This window comes from Clarias gariepinus, chromosome 22 (assembly GCF_024256425.1).
Source record: "Clarias gariepinus isolate MV-2021 ecotype Netherlands chromosome 22, CGAR_prim_01v2, whole genome shotgun sequence".
Classification (NCBI taxonomy): Eukaryota; Metazoa; Chordata; class Actinopteri; order Siluriformes; family Clariidae; genus Clarias; species Clarias gariepinus.
The window spans coordinates 26,096,223-26,113,893 of record NC_071121.1 but is presented as its reverse complement, the minus strand read 5'-3'; the positions used below and the strand labels follow the sequence as shown (position 1 = coordinate 26,113,893).

Below are 17,671 nucleotides of genomic sequence, written 5' to 3'. Positions count from 1 at the left end.
AATTTTATCAAGGACGGTAGCAAGAAGTAAAGTGGGACATCCTAGTTTGTTTGTTTTTTAAGCAGTTGGTGCCAAGAAGAATCATAAAATAATGTTAAATAAGGTGTAATGTTTATTTATTTTATACTTTACTTCATGTCTTTTTTTTTTTTTAATGTTTTGATAGTTTTTATATGCAGAAACATATAGTATAGTCTTGGAAATTGGTAATATTGTAATATTTTTGGGTGTCTGGAACGGATTATCTGCATTTACATTATCTCCTATGGGAAAATGCGTTTTGCAATATGAAATTTCGCCGTAAGAACTCAAAACCAGAAAGCATTTAATTTGTATGGCGAGATGCTGCTGTATACAAAATTTCTTCTAAAACGACAGGAAAACTTTGTAATGTTTTTTTTTTTACAATTACAAGCAATAATTTGCAGGCAAACAGTGTCATTACGTTTGCACAAACTTAAGCGGTATTTTGAAACTTTTTGAGACACGAATGTAAGTTGCTTTAGAGTTAGATTTTCTCTGGTTTAAGCATCTGTATTTTGTCTGAGTGCCTTAGACATGGCTTGTAAGTTATAATCAAGTTTATAAAAAGGCATTTTCTTATCACTAATTGTCCTGGACCTTTGACCGTGAACCGTCTGCGAGAGCAAGTTATTCAGGGGTATTACCTAAAATAAATATTTTTTATATATATTTTTTTTTCCTTCACAAGCCACCATGTTTTCTCTTTTTTGTAGTTAATAAGACCGAAAGGTTAAAAGTTAATGCTACTGAGAAACTCACATGGAGTAAAATAAATGTGTAAAAATGTTTTAAGACACATTTGTTGGATTAATGAAGTAGTTGTCTGTTGCATGTAGCTGCTTGTATGGTCATAATGGGTGGATTAGTACAGCGTGTATGTGTGTGTGTTTTGTGGTTTTGTTTTAAGCAAATAATGACAATGTCGTTCTCAGGTGAACGCCCGAACCAAGAAGCGGGGGAGCACTTAGTTTTTCTCGATAAACATCTGAACACTTATGTCTGAACGCTCGTTACTGAACACTTGTTAGAATTCACATAAAGTGCCTCGATTTGTTTAACAGTGAGATCGTCATGATACGGCACGAAAGCTGATGGAGGTGTGTTTGTAACGAGAAAACATCAAGAGATCCAGAGTGTGGAGAAACGAGGAGCCGTTCCCAGTTTGTTTGTCTCTCTTTTGTTTTACGGACACAGAGGCCATGTCACGTGTCATTCACCAGATTTCTTATAGACAGCACGTTTCATTTCCACAAAACAGTAAAACCCGTTCTGAAATCTCTCCATGAAAAACACAGACAGCGAAATCACATGACCACATGATTACAAAAAAAAAATAATAATAATTACAACATGCTTAAAAGTCACTTATTTCTCACTGAGGAGAAAAACGTAAAATTTACTGTAAATAAACTGATCCCATCTGAGTAGGGCTGACGAGGACGAAGAAGAAAGCACTAGCGACAATGAGGAGAAAAAAACGGCGATGATGACGGACAAAGTAGAAGCAGGAAGCCATGATGATGATGATGATGATGAAGAACGTAGATGAGGATGATGATCAACTGGAGTGTATAAGGAATATTACACTGAAACTTATCTTGCACATCTGCCTCCTATATACTGCTCTTTTCCTTTCATTATCATCCCCTCTTTCTCTTTTCCCGCACTGTGGTCTCTCTCTCTCTCTTACACACACACACACCCTCTCGGCCACGATCTCACACTCCCTGCCCCTGCTCTTACTTCCTTTTGGCCATTTCAGCACACGGTCTTCTGCCTGTGACACGGCATGGGAGCAACCACACTGTTTCTCTCCCTCTCACTCTTTCTCTTACTGTCTAACACACACACACACACACACACACACAGTGAGAGCAGAACCACCATACTGCAGCGGGAGGCTTTCTCAGTCCTCACGTCAGCCGTCTATGGAAGTGAAATGCTTTGATTTTCTTGTTCGAAACGAGGACACGAGAGACGCGGGACTGAAGATTCTGACGCTTGGGGACGCTTAAAAGGGGAATGTACACGTCATAAGCTGAAAAGACACTCCAGACTTCTAAACATAATATTTTGTACATGTAGAGTACTGTGCAAAAGGGCCAGGCTTTCTTGTAGGAATAGTTCTCCAGGCTTCCTGAAATCCTCTCATTGTTTTGGCAAGTTTCTGTCTCTTGTTATTCGTCGTGTTTCAGACGAATGTTTTTTGTGTGTTGCGCCACACGGTGACCTATGAATCATTTATGCATAAAAAAAAAACATCTGACTTAAGGTATGACCCAGTGAGAAACAGGTGCAGATGATGACAGATGATCAGGCCGGTGATTAGTGTAGTGGTGATGCTGAATGCTGAGTGACTGGAACAGATGAGGTTGTTACATAAACGTCTTATTGTACCTTTAGGTACTTTGCAGCCTATCAAACTAAAACATTTCAAAACCATTAAATTTAACAGCTCATGACTTTTGCACAGTACTGTATACAGTATTATCATTTTTTTTTTTTATGTTGGTAATGATTTTTAAACAATCCAGGAATGACAGGAGCTCATGAGTAGTGAAGCACGCCTTGTAAGAGTTCGTGTTCAGGCCTGAAGATTTCATCATCGCTTTAGGTTTTTATCTCGACGTCTCGATAAGCTTCACAAACAACGAGCTACAAATCTCACTTAGAGCGCGAACAACCCATTATACCGCATTGTTAGTGTTGCAAAGCATAAACTCCGTGACCGAGTCACGCTCATCCACTTTCCCATAATGCATCTCCACCGGGCGTGTGAGTGTTCTGAGGTTCACGTCGGGTTGAAAAGGCCGCTTTTGTTTCTTCTCGCATTGAGTGTCTCAACTCTAGTGTGTGTGTGTGTGTTAGACAGCGCTGTCCTGTTCATGACGGAGACAGGAAGCGACCGCCTGTATGCTGTTAATGAGGTGCGGTCCCGTAATACTGAGTCAGGCTTTAATGTAGGAGTAGGATTATTTATACAAGAATAATGTGTAATGATAATAGATTAATAGTGTAATGTAGGATTATTTGTACGAGAAGTGAAATTTAAATAAATGAAACATTAACAACAAGCAGCGAATTTAAGCTTTTAAACAATTATTTAAATATTTAACCCCAATATTATACTACAACCACAGTTAGTGGTATTTAAAATTCTTTTTTTTATGTTAAAAAGGTATAGAAATTCTAAAAATAATAATAATAATAAAAACAAAGCATAAATTCAATTATTATAAAAAAAGTAATTTAATTCAATAAAAAAATAGAAATAGTGGATGTGAATTCTGTACAGCAGGAAATTAAACGTATAAAAGGTAAAAAATAAATATAAAAAATAGACGTCCTGTTCCTCATGAAAAAAAAAATATGAATAAAAACAGCAGCAAAATGTTCAAAAGTTCGGAAAATTAATTTTATCTTTTTTTTTTTCAGGAAATCAGCAAGGGGAAAAAATCATAAATAATTTGTGTAAAACAAATGTATAAAATTAATGCTCATGAAATAAATATAGAAAAAGGTCATATAAATAATGTCCATGTTTAAACAGGTAATTAATTTAATATTCAATACAAATAAAATAAAAAATTAAAGACCGTTTAACTCGATCTGTTTTTTGTTGTTTTTTGTTTGTTTGTTTTTTAAGCTGATGTGATGATGCTAATGACAGATAAAGCTTCCTGTTTCTCCTCCCCAGCCCGCACCAAGACTCCGCCCCCGGTCCCTCCTCGCTCCGCCTCCAAGCCGTATATCTCGGTGACGGTGCAGAGCAGCACGGAGTCGGCGCAGGACACCTACCTGGAGCAGCGCAGCGAGGCCAACAGCCAGTCGGGACGCAGCAACTCTACAGACAGCACCACCAGCTCGAGGACAAGCAGCCTGGCCAAAGGTCCTCTCCCCCTGATACCCCACATCCCCGTGCCCATCCCCGTCCCCGTCCCTCTGGTGCCCCCCATCCCCATCCCCCTGGTGCCCCCCATCCCCGTCCCGGTGCCCAGCGCACGTGTCAGCAGCCCTCCTCCTCCTCCCGCCCGAGAGACCCAGACCGTGGGCGTCGGCTTCACGCAGGACGAACCGCGGGCCGTCGTCAGGAGGAAACTCTCGTCCATCGGCATCCAGGTGCGTCCGGCTGTCTCTCACCACAGGAGCCGTGGGTGAATTTATAAATCAGTGCATTTTGTTTAGAGACGTGGCATGCTCGGATAATAACGTCATTCTGAGTTAGATTTAACGCAGAATGGTTTTCAGTGTTTACGCATAAACAAATTATTTAAACGAGCAGAGTTTAGTTTGAACGCTCAGTTAAAATTGATAAATTAATAAAATGACAAGTTTTTTTTTGATAATTTCACAAATTAAAATGTGTGAGAGAAACTGATTTAAAAATAGAGCATGTGTGAGAAAATCCTGATTAATCTGGCAACCAAACAGAGTTTCCTGCGCGCCCGGACACGGGATTCCTAACTTTTATTTGTTTAAACATAAAATGTTTCAGAGCTGATGAGCAGAGCTTTATTTCTTACAACTTTAACTCTTCTGTAAAACTCTCTCGCTCGAATGTCTGCTAGAAGTGACCGGCTAGTTTCTAACTGGTGTGCTACCTATGATGAGTGTTAAAAAAGCAAAAAAAACAATCATTATTACCTGAAGCATGTACACGTCAGCGCTACCTGAAACGATGTGCGTGTTGTGTCTTGATGAACTGAAAACCTGAGATTATATAAAGTATATAAAGTATGATAACTATGATAAGAGAGTACCTGCGTGGGTGGGGTTATGAGAGTGTGTGTGTTGAGAGATATTGACCGTGTGGTACGTGTGTGTGTGTGTGTGTGTGTCGTCCAGGTGGACTGCGTACAGCCCGTGCTCCGTGAGGAACACACCCCCACCACCAAGTTCCAGTCCATCGGGGTTCAGGTGGAGGACGGCAGGCCGTGAGTTCACGCTCCTTCACTTTATTTCCATTTCGTTTCCATTTCAACTGCAGAGATCAGACCCGGGTCATTTCCATAAGCCTGGGGAAGAGCTGAGGAAGGAGGGTGTCCGGGTAAAGATTATTATTTTATTCATTTTGTTTTGTTTAGTTTAAACCGGAGGACGAGAGCGTCAGCCATCATCTCGATCCACCCTTTTTCATTTTTAAATCCCAAGTCCTGAATAATTAAATTTTTGACAGTTTTTAATATTTTTAAAACTTTAGCATTCATGTGTTGCTTTTTTGATGTTGTTTTTTTATGCTAAAAAAAACTTTATGTTAATGTAAAAAAAATAAATAAATAAAAAACAAAGTCCATCACTGAGAACAAAATTTACATTTATTAAAATAAAATAAGCTCTGAGAGATCGCTCTTTTTTAATTTTTTTTTATTTTAGGAAAGTGTGCCTCCTAAATTTTAGTCTATATTTCACAACCTTAAACATGATTGTAAACAGATAAATGGTGTTAAAAAAAAACAAAAAAAAAAACTTCAGGACATGCTGTTCTGGGAAACTAATTCTTTTTGACGTAGGGAAGAAAAGTAGCGCCGTTCGATCACACGTTGATTATTTCCCTATAACTGCATGACGTAGAGAGGTTTATTAATTACTTCTTCGTTAATACTTCACATCTAGGGATCGTCAGAGATTCAGGGCAGGATTTTTGTCTAGATTAGTTTATTAGGCTCTCTCTGTGTGTGTGTGTGTTTGTGTGTGTGTGCGTACGCACACTCTGACGGATGGACGTTGTGTCCACACGCCGCTCAGAGCTGACAGGAGGAAGAGCCGGGCGTAATGGAGATAATCAAATCCCGCAGGTCGCATCATCCGCTCCTCGCTCCCTCCGTCACGCCGTATTTCCATATCCGTCCCCCTCACTCTATCTCTCTGTCACACACACATTTGCATTTATCCTCCTGACACACACACTCTGACTTGCATATCCTCAAAGATAACGATCCATCAACTGTCTGTCTCTCTCTCTCACTGTGTTTGTGTGTGTGTGTGTGTGTTGTTTGTCTTATGCCGGTCAAACACGGTCACCGTCAGCCTCGGTCTGTCTCCCGCTTTTAAAATCCTGAGAAACAGCAGCTGAACCTGAAAAAAGTGTGAAAAAAAAGTTGTTTATGGGAAAATATAATAATACGAACTCAATAAGGCGTAAATAGGAAATCGTGTTAATGCTAAAAGAAATTAAATAAAGAAACAACCACTCAAGTTTGAATCCACACCGCGAAAGTCAGGAAGCGCAAAACAGCGATCAGGATGGCAGGACCCGCGTCTGATGTAGGACATGGTGACGACAGTGACCAGTAATTTTGTAAGATATTGCTAAATGCTATCGCGTGTGATGCTGAGGAAACCCTGGCACACACACACACACACACACACCATGTTTTTATTTGCTTTTATGAAATTTCATATTACCGAGTTCAGTCAGAAAAGGCAGGTTGGCCCCAATACTGGAGCCGTTTATCCAAAACATACAATAATCTCCTTTAAACAGTTAATATTCCTGGGAACGTCTTCACGAGAAACAGTTTCATCATGGAGCTTTTTTAGAAAGGGGCGGAGCTTTTAAAAACATGGGCGGTACATAATGCATCACTGGAGCTCATTATTAATATGACATCAAACCTTTTGGTGCGTGTTTGACTTGGCTAACATTAAACGTGTGTACCGTTAGCATCGGCAAGGAAACGGCGGGAAAATTACATTTTTACAAGCAGTTAATTTCAACATGGCTTGAATTATCGAAGGGCAAATTTTAATTTATATTCTATCCCACTTGATTTAATGTGTGTGTCCAGGTTAAGCCGCTTCAGCAGCATGGCGTCCAGACAGGAGACGGCCGACGCCGAGACTCAGGACCGGACGGACGGTAAAATGACCGAGAACAGCAGCATCGCTTGCAGCACTCAGACTCTGGACTCCCCCATGAGTGCGGCGAGAGCGCAGAAATCCTGTTCCACGCTGCCCGAGAGCGTGGAGGCGGCGCTGGACCCGTCCTCTCTGCCTCCTCCTCCTCCGTCCCTGCAGAGCGTGAACGGAGCGTCGGAGCAGCCCGGAGCGCCGGCGGGGTCCCTCAGGGACGGACACTGCTTCCTCCGCCTGCTGCAGGCCGAGACGGGCCGCATGGACGCCTGGTGCCAACAGATGGAGCAGGAGAGTAAAGACAGACATCTCTCAGAAGAAGGTGAGAAGGAGCAATAGGTGGGCGGAGCAAGGGGCGTGTCTTGAAGCAGAAATTAACCGGCTGGTTTTTGCTGCTGCTAAAAACGTGAGGTTGCCTGGTTCTCAGCTGCTACTGTAAAGCGCTTCGTTTTCCTCTGTGTTTTATATATAAGAAACAAATGGCGCAAAAGTCAGTGGATCCTTTTAAAAAAAAAAAGCAACAAAAAAACACTTTCACAAGTTATAATAAATAAGGTGGAAAAGTCGTGTTTAAATGTTAGCTAGCGAGAAGTTTCTGTTGCTAGCTTTTCACACGTTATGATCAACTTTTAAACACATCAAAACAGACTGAAAGCCTTAGTGATGTTCTTTTCACACCCGCTTTAAGCCTGCGTTCACACGTGATGTCTAATTTTTGTTTGTTTGTTTTTTGATAGTTTGAGTGCTAATATTTGCTAACCGCCCGGCCTAGCGTGTGTTCCAGATGGGGTTTGTTATTCTCAGTGAATAAAGACTGGTGTAAATCTGATGAGACGAAAATCAAGAGATTTTTGTGATTTTATTTTTATTTATTTATTTTTTTAATTGTTTGTGCGTATGAAATGACCAATTTCATATGCACTCAAACATTTTAAATTTTCTTTTCACTGGCACTTAGTCGTCCATATTTGTTTTAGTTTTTTTTCTCCTCACCTTCCCCCGAACTTTTTCCTGATCAGTCACCAGGTAATAAAATGATTGACGTCATTTTATTTTTTTTTCTCGCTTTAAAGCTCTGCCATTTTGAAAAGCGTCCCCATTCCGCCCACATGGCGCCCTCTTCCTGTCGGATCACGTTACTACAAGAACCTGGTCATGTTTTAGCCGAGTTTCACCAGCGCATCATCGCGCATCACCTTTGTTTTTTCTAGACAGCGCAGCTCTAACATTTCCTTTTTGCTTTATTATTATGATTTTTTATTTTTTCCCCCCCTTTGTGTTTGTACATCCTCCCTCTCTCAGCTTTTATCCTCCTAAAGGAGCTACATGTAAGATTCATTTAATTTTCCTTTTTTTCTAGCCTTCCTCATGACATTAACTATCACTCATGTGCTCATCTGCGTAGCTTCTGGCCAAATCTGGGGTCTGATTGTCGACGGACGGGAACGGACAGGCCAGATGGGGACGAACATCTGGAAAAAGAACGCCTTCATCTTACATTTAGCTCCTTTAACGGATCTTTTTAGCACAAATGTGACAGATCAGTCTGTGACTGCGCAAATTCAGAGGCTTTGTGAGTCATATGTTAACGGCACACAGAGACGCCGTGAATCAAAAGGTGGCTCTTAACGATGACCGATGGCCACCTGTAAGCCATGGCGTGTGTGCGTGCGCGTGTGTGTATGCATATATGCACACACACAAAGACTATTACAGTGGCTTCAAGAAGGAGGTTTAATCATGGCTTGATAAACCAGGAATAAACGATGAGCTCGCCAAGAACTCCGGCTCTAATTAAACCGCTATTTTTGTCTTTTAATTAAAACTCAGTCTGGGTTTTTAGGGTTGAACCGGATGTCAGAATCCCGCGGGAAGAATATTAGCGTAGTCATATGACGTGAAATTTGATTAACATTAACGTTAACATGAACACTGGGACGTTTAGGATTTTCCCACGAGGAGGATTAGCGTAGGACGTGGCAACCGAATGAGTGCAGTATGTCTTCCATAAAAGGCTAGTGTTTAAGCTTAAGTTTCTCTCATCGTGTATGTGTGTGTGTGTGTGTGTGTGTGTGTGTGTGTGTGTGTGTGTGTGTAGTGCTGGGGAAGATCCGCAGTGCGGTAGGCAGCGCTCAGTTGCTCATGTCTAAGAAGTTCCAGCAGTTTCGAGGCCTGTGCGAGCAGAACCTGGTGAGTCCCAGAGCCTCAGGCTTGTGACGCGGCTTTGTTCCGCGCTTCTTCTTCTTAAAGGAGCTACATGTGAGATTGCGCGCACTTTCAGTTTCTTTTTACGCATCAAATCATCCTCATGAGCCACTCACGCACACGATCGCGTCCACGCAAATCAGCCGGCCGCCTCTAAGCATCGCGAGCTCGTTCACGCCTGACAGGAAAGTTTAACATCAAAGGACAATTATTCTGTTTCAGAGCGAAATCGAACGCCGTAAGCTCCTGGAGAACGTGAGGGTGTCCTTAGATACGGACTAGAAACCTCTGTGACGTGTCCCTCGAGCTCAACTGCTTTTTTTGACAGCACAGGTTGACGAACAATGGTCCAAGTGTAACGATTTGTTTTGTTGCGTTTTTTTGTTTTTTTTAATTATTGTTATTTTTTTATCATTAACCCTTTAACATCCTTACTAAGGAAAAAAAATCAATTGAAAAAAACTTTTCATATTTTTTTTCTTGGGGCAATAATGATGACAATCAGTGTTTATTTGTCAACAGACCTCAATATAGACCTTTTCCAAATGGTTGAGATGTCACTTCATGGTAAACGAATCACTATATTTAAAAATGCTTTTAAAAATATTTATATTTAAACATATAAAACATTATATTTCCAAAATAATTAGCAAACATATAAAAAAAATATATGTGCATTCAACCCCCTTTATTTCCCCATGATATGCTATTAAGCAATTAAAAAGACATAATACATTACGACACAGTGACATCTAGTGAATTTTTTTAAACATAGCATACCTCACCCGATTGGTAGAGATGGCACAATCAGGTTAATTTTGGGACTTTTTTAATACAATATAGTGACCCAAAATGTGCTCTACCAAAAGGTTGAGCGGAATGTTAAAGGGTTAATCTAAAGCATGAGTACAGAAGTCAGTTGTGATGCACTTTGAGGTGTGTGTATCAAGGCTTTTGTAAAGTCTTTGTTCAGCTTTTCGAACCGCTTTTAATAACGATCCGTGTTATTTAAAAAAAAAAAAAAAACCTTGATCTTGATTGGCGGATGTTTTAAAGAGATATAAATACAGCAGGTTACAATTATAATTGAATATAGTGTTCTTGTTGTGTTAAAATAAAATAAAGTACCTTTGGAGAGTATTACTATAAAAAAATAATAATATACCATTTATGTTAGCACACAATTTATAATTTATTTTAAAGATAAACAGTTTTCTGTATATAAAATTTTCCATAAACGATTAAACGTACTAAAACGTTTCTTCAATTTGCATCATGGCTCTAATTTTACATTTAGCTCCTTTAACAGCTAGCGCAGGAGTCTGAAAACCGCAAAATTTAGTTGGTTCCTGTTCTCACGTACGTTGTAGCAGATAAAACAGTCACTTTTTCGCCTATCCTCCCCCTTTTTTCTTTTTTGGGACATAATAAAACACAAAAAAGGCAGCTGTCGTTCTGCAGAGCGTAAACTTCTTCATCCTGAAGAGACCAGGGCACAGAGAGAGAACAGGAGCTGACTAAGTTTGCCGAACTGTAAGAGGAATCAAACACTCTGAGGCGTGCTGTGATCGGCTATAATCAGCTACAGTGTGGTTACCGTGGTAACCGGTTGAATATTTCCCTGTGACAGCACCGACCTGAGTTTTCTATTCCTCATTTAAAGTTCTCCTCGTTGCACTTTGTGTTTGTGTGTTTGTGTGTGTGGGTGTGTGACTTGCGATTATTATTATTATTTTCTTTTCTCGCACACTCCAGGACGTGAACGCTCAGCCGCGGCCCACCGCTCAGGACCTGGCGGGTTTCTGGGATCTTCTGCAGCTCTCCATCGAGGACATCAGCACGAAGTTCGACGAGCTCCACCTGCTCAAGGCCAACGGCTGGAAACGTCCAAAGAGCAGCAGCAGCAAAAAGGTGCCGCGCCTCACACGCTTCATCTGAAAACCTCCTTACGTTACACCGACATGTGCAGAAAGGTTACGAGGCCGTTGCTAAGAACGAGCTGCTTTTCTGAAGAATTTGACAGCGCTGTGGTATATGTACACCTTTTTAAAACCCAGATGTTCTCTCACACACACACACCTGTCCGTCCCTACAGGAGGAGCGGAAACCGGCTGGCGTGACGACGCCGAAGAAAGCGGCAAAGCCCAAGGCGGCGGTGGCGGCGGCGGCGGCGGCGGCGGCTGCGGCGGCGGCACCGAAGGAGAAGGGCAGTGGAGACTCGGCCGCTGATAAACAGAGACAGGAAGCGCGAAGGCGTCTGATGGCCGCCAAACGAGCCGCCTCCGAGCGCCAGAACTCCGCCACGGAGAGCGCAGACAGCATCGAGATCTACGTCCCCGAGGCTCAGACTCGCCTCTGAGAGAAACCAACCCCACACACACACACACACACACACACACAATAACATTTTGCATACTCGCGTGCTTCTGAAACATACCTGAGACACGGAACTTATAAACAGTAAGAGTACAGACTTGGGAAATAATTATAATAAATAAATAAAAAAATTTAAATAAATAAATAAAGCGTGTGCGTGTCAGCGCGGAAGATTCGCGGCGCGGACGGAGACGTTTATTACCGAACTTGTTGTTTATAATAAGAATTATCATACAGAGCTGTAATTATCTAACGGAGTATACTGAACACCCGCCTGTAAATTGTCCTCATATCTCGGACGCCGTGCGGCGCGCGTCCGTTTGGGAGTGTGTTTCAAAGAATCTGACGCCCCCACTTCAGTCACTCCACCACGCCCTTTCCTCTGGCCATCCCAACAAAGCGCCCCCCCCCCCCCCCCCCCCCCCCACACCCCACCCCACCCCACGAGCACGCACTCAGGATTCTGCACGTGTGCACTTGTTTTACAGCAATGTGGTCTTCCTCTCCTCGCCTTCATCACCATCATCATCATTATTATTATTATTATTATTGGTACATCGCTTTTTAGGCCATTGAATTATATAGGAATGTGAGATGTAGTTCTTTTTTTTTTCTTCATGCATTAATTAGAATTTCTGATGGTTGCGTTCACACTCACAGGATCCGTTTCATTTTAAACTCTAGGTAGATTTTCTCCCTTTTTTTTTTTTGCTTTTTTTTTTTTTTTTTTTTTGGAAAATGACTTATAAGGAATAAAAAAAATTAATAAATAAAAAATCTTCAAGGCATGCTGTTAGAGGAAAATAGACAATGACTGTTCAGTTTCAACAGTTCAACAACACAATTCCAATGATTTATTTATTTATTAAGGAATAAAGCATACTTGTTATACATGTTTATCGTTATCGTGTTGGCCCTAAACCGCCGTCCTCTCGATCCCAGTCTGTCATGATTCGGGTTAATTAAACAACAGCAACCACATTTGTTCAAAAAAAATTATAAATAAATAAAAAAAAAATACACACACTTCTCCTCGGTCTTAAAACCATGGCAGCTGACACTGGAGACTCCTTCCAGATATGTTCCTAATAAACCTCTCCTTACTGAAATACATCAACATATCAACAATTATGCAGTTATTAAAAACATTTTTTTTTAAATTTCCTTCTTCAGTGATCATGTTTATAGAGTGACGTAACGCGTACTGATTCCTGTTCAAATTCTCATGTTAATGTAAAGATAATCATGGTGTATAAGAACGAGCGCGTTAATGTATAAACCTAATATTCTGATAATCAACCAATCAGATTTGAGAATTGAGCAGCACTGCAATCAAAAGCGTTTACATAATTTTTTTTCCCCCCGAATGAATAGATGTTTTTTGTTTGTTTTTTTTCAAAAATATCCTCCTGTTTTCCATTATCTGTGTGATGTGTTACTTTTTTTGGGGAAAGGTTTTCAGCTCATGCATCTTACACACACACACATACACACTCTCACTCACACTCAGGGGCGGGATACAGATTGCAAATAAATTTGATGATTTTTTTTTTTTTTTATGTTTGGATTTGCCAAAAATCAGAATTTCAGTTTGCAGAATGTCCAGGTAACGTTTTATTCATCCTGAATTTGGACTGAATTATCCCACAATCTGTATCTTTTTTCTTTCTTTTTTTTTATTCCTATTATTATTTTTTACTATTATATTAAATCGATTTTGTTGTCATGGATTTTTCTGCGTTGTGAATGTAAAGGGGGATCTAAACACTTCATCTGTGTGTTTTCACACACTTGACTCATTTGAAGCACTCCGATTGAAAAATGTTTTGTTATTTGTTATCTTCCTGAAGTTTTCTTCCATCCAGAGATTTATTTTTTCCCCCTGTGAATGTAATGATGTCTTGTTGTGGGTTTTGCATCACAGAACATTGGCCAGACATGACGTTACCTTCCCCAGAGCAGCACTTTATTAATCAGAGCTGAGAGAATATATATAGTTTATCTTTATTATTTTTTTAATTTAGAGATTATAAAAGATTGGGGAAGGCGTTCTGGTTGGATGGGGCTATGGATCATGTTTTGTTTATAACCATTAACCCTTGGATCAGACTTCAACCTCTTGGAAAATCCTTTATAATGATTTTGTAGCATTCGCTGTTCTGTACACACACCATGAAAATACATCTTCATACCCAATTTTGTTCCGTTTTGCCCTGAGTAAGTGTATAATGTACTGTATCAGACGCCACTTTCCACACCTCACTTCACCCTACGGTCACACTAACGACAATAAGGGGACTAGTGAGATTAATATTTTTTTAAATGTAATTTCAGTAAAAAAAAAAATAATGTAGATTTATTTATTTTTAAAAAATTAGTTGGTTGTTGCGCAGTAAAAGTCCAAACGATGACTCCAGACAGATGATGAAAGGGAAGCTTGGATAGAACTAGCAGCGATCGTTGGTGCTAGTTCACATCGCTAATCTAATCTTAGTGTGCAAGATTTTACGAAGTAGGGAAGCAAATCGAGCAAATAATCTTTACTCCAATTATACAATATTTTTAGCGCACGTAAAATTATGTAAAAGCCACGCCCACAAGCCAATTCAATCGTTCATGCGACGCAATCCAATTTCATGCTTTTTTTTGTCATTACCAATAATCCTCCCCAGCCATGACATGAGCAATGCTACAATCCAACTTTTTTACTATTATTGTTATTAATAATAAAAAATTCTGTACAAAAGATTGAAATGTACACTAGCATTAGCTTTAGAATCTGCACATTTGGGATTGTTTTTAAGACGAGCTGTACATTTTTCATGTCCAGAGAAATATTAAACTTCATTTATTTCGTTTTTTAGACAGCGTCTTTGTCATCATTCATCTCTCAGCTTTTTTGTTGACAAGAGCATGACATGATCACCAAAGCAACACCATTTCATATTTTACAGTGAAAAAATATGTTCTTTACCAGATCAAGGTGTGCGTGTGTGTGTGTGTGTAGGGATCCTGCTTGTTTTCAAGGTTCGGATTTATTTTGGTATTTTAATTTTTTTGTTAGTGAGTAATGAAGCTGAAATGTGTCGGAATGTTTTTTTTTCCATGTAACTGTCAGGTGCGAACTCTTTTATGAGCCACTCACTGATCTCTGCAATAACGTTAAGCTTTATTAAAAGCGCAGTGTCCCGCTCGACTTTATCACACGCTCTGCTCTTAAATTTCTGGTTTCTGATTAAAAAAAGCGTGAATTTCTGCTAAATATTTTCATCTCGATTAAGTTGTAGCGTTCGGATTATGAGGAAAACGCCGTCGTTTTGCAACAGTCCTACAGTCATAACATATTCAGTAGTCATAACACGGAACAGCATTTGGCGTAAATGCTAGCCGTTCTATTTGAATCGATTGAATTTGAATCAGAATATCGTCCGAGAGTCTTGATTTGAATCGTCCACCTGCTAAAACCTCATATTGTTTCTAGTCATTTATTATCATATTGTAACTAGTCATTTCACATTTATTTTATTATTTTATTTTTCATAAACTTCATTCATTGAGATTATTTCCTACACACCCCACAATGCCTTTGGAGTATCAGTTGATAATAGTGTGACAGGAGTTCATGCTCTGCTCATCACAACAGGTTTAAGATTAAATAATCTGTCTGTGTTATAATCTTATTCATGAACAAAAAAATTCATTTTAAATATTAGAAATTAATACAGCAGTATTCTAGATGTTTTGTCACATTTAATATTATTTGACACACACACACACACACACACATATATATATATATATATATATATATATATATATAAGTTGGCGTGTTTGTACATTGAAGACATTTCCAAAAAAGGTAATTTTGGTGGACGTAAGATGAGTAACAGAACACATCAAGATGGTTTTTGTTATTTTTGTTTGTTTGTGCACAAATCATGTAAAAACTACTCAACGAATGTTAATTGGGTTTTTAAAGGTGTATTTGGTCGAGCTTGAGGTAACATATAGGCTTTGTTTAATCACAATTGGCCCATTAGAAAAGAAGATATGCTACTTTGACATTTAAATGGAAAATGTCTTATATCATATAAAAATATATATTTGACATTGGAAAAATCATTAGTTCTTCTCAAAATTCACCAGATGGCGCTGTACATTTTTAAATACGCGCTTATGAGTGTACAGATAAATTTCAAAACATCCTGAAGACTGTAGAATATATTTATTTCATATTTGTATTTTTTGTTTTTTTATAAAATTTAGATCCATTTAACTGGATTAGTAGAAAAATCCGTAATTTACATAAACGATAAATGACTGAAATATTACATGTCCTTAATTTTGTCTTTTTCTCATAAATGTTTGCTCCAGTACTTTTATCCTTGAGTTACAGAGTTACGGACGGATGCTAACAGGTGACGAGCGAAGTAATAGCTACCTGTAGTTTGTACATTGTGCAGGTCATTTAAGGTTACCTCCTTAAAATTTTCCGTTGCCTCAGTTTTTTATTTTTTTAAATAAACCCACAGAACGTCACCTGAATCAATTCAACATTCAATTTTTAAGCCACGCCCCCTTCAAATCATGCTGCACTGTTAGCTCAGTGGGTTAAGATCGGCGTTACCGATCGGAAGGTCAATGGATTAAGCCCAAGTTACCGCTTTTGTGGCCTTAAACAAAAATCTTCCTAAATCTAGTTGCAATGTGGATCTTTAGCCTCTGTGAGGTTCATCCGTACATCTCCGTAGACCAGCACGTGTCGTACAGTGTCAGATTGATGAGTGTGAACAACGTGCGACGACTTGCACAATGCTAAACACGTACTTAGCTATTAGCTTGCCTTCCTTGTTAGCCTACTTACTTTAGAATGCAGCTTCATCCTAACTGATCACATGCATTTTTTCAGTTAAAGCCAACATCTGAAATTGTAGAAAGTAACATTTCATTTTTATTTAACATTCATAAAAACCTTTTTTTCTTTTAAACCCATGTTTTCATCTTTATTTGCAAGAGGATGATGAGAATAGTGATTTCTGTGTCAAAAGCTCGCCTTGGATTACAACACTGTGGGGTTGAAAGTGTTTGTTTTACGCTAGTTTTGATGATCTTGTGTCCTTTTCTATTGTTGTTTTATCTCAAACACAATGTCTGTTTATGTGTGTCTAATTCGCTTGTGTATGGAGAAGCAACATGTTTTGTAATTTACCCCCCAAACCTGGCACAAAAGGAGTTGCATGGTATAGCAATATCTCCCGGTCCTCATCGGTCCCTTTCTGCGGATGATGTGTTTGCCTCGACGTGTTTCGTGACGGATCGTCCGCCATCGGCTCATCAAACGTTAAAAATAGGGCTACAGCTTGCATCGACTCAGTGATGGAGGAACGACTCCAGCAGACTTTCAGCAGACGATCGAGACTGCTTTTTATAACTCCTTCCCTCTGTTTTAGAGGAACGACCACGAGGACCTTGAACATTCGAAACACCTTCGGACGAAAGGACGATATCAGACACATCTGTTGTGTAAATCTAAACTGGACGTTAAGTGTTAACGGGGATATTTCCAAGGATGATTTTTAGCACTGGAGTGTCACTTTGGAACTTCTGCTTTGTATTCTGTTGATATTCATGCCATCAAATAAGCTTACAACCTGCAATCACCAAATCCTGGGCCAGTTCTTAGTAGACTTTATTGGACAAATGATGAAAAGATATTATATAAATTTAGCCGCAAGCTAGTAGGTATCCCTGCTATCAGGCTGACAAGCTCGCAAGAGATCACTGCATCGTATCAATCAATCAATCAAAAGAATGACTTCAAGTCTGACCAAAGGCACAGGGACCAGCAACGAACACGACCTCTAGCTATGTTAGCTATGATAATTTCAGAAATCCTGTTTTGTTGCACTAGCTGGGTCTGAAATCATACCCTGAAACAGTCGTTTACTATTTATTATAAATAGCACGAGGGACCTGCTGTTATGCACAAAACATTACAAACACGCAAAATTAACTGTTTAAAAAAGGATTAAAAAGGGTAACAGGGCTATCACGCGTAATATCTAAAAGAAAGATAACAATCTTTTGATGTTTTGTAGCGATTTTTAATGTTAGATTTTCAACAGTTTAGTCCTAAACAACATTTTCCATAATGAGTTGGCTGTTTCGATGCTAATTATATGTCAAAACAAAAAAAAAAGTTATGAATCATCAT

The 17,671-nt window shown here is 39.4% G+C and overlaps 1 protein-coding gene across 3 annotated transcripts in view; it reads left to right on the top strand.

The window, feature by feature from the left end:
* The window catches only part of dlgap4a (discs, large (Drosophila) homolog-associated protein 4a), a 115,614-nt gene extending 101,293 nt beyond the window's left edge, over positions 1 to 14,321 (top strand). For 2 of the 3 annotated variants that reach the window (XM_053482663.1, XM_053482662.1), the window contains exons 7-12: positions 3,722 to 4,143; positions 4,870 to 4,958; positions 6,813 to 7,198; positions 8,975 to 9,066; positions 10,837 to 10,992; positions 11,177 to 14,321. In XM_053482663.1, the coding sequence (XP_053338638.1) occupies positions 3,722 to 4,143; positions 4,870 to 4,958; positions 6,813 to 7,198; positions 8,975 to 9,066; positions 10,837 to 10,992; positions 11,177 to 11,440 (1,409 nt within the window). In that variant the 3' untranslated portion in view covers positions 11,441 to 14,321. The remainder of the gene's footprint in view (positions 1 to 3,721; positions 4,144 to 4,869; positions 4,959 to 6,812; positions 7,199 to 8,974; positions 9,067 to 10,836; positions 10,993 to 11,176) is intronic. The other variant, XM_053482664.1, reaches the window with a different exon arrangement.
* The last annotated feature ends 3,350 nt before the right edge of the window (positions 14,322 to 17,671 follow it).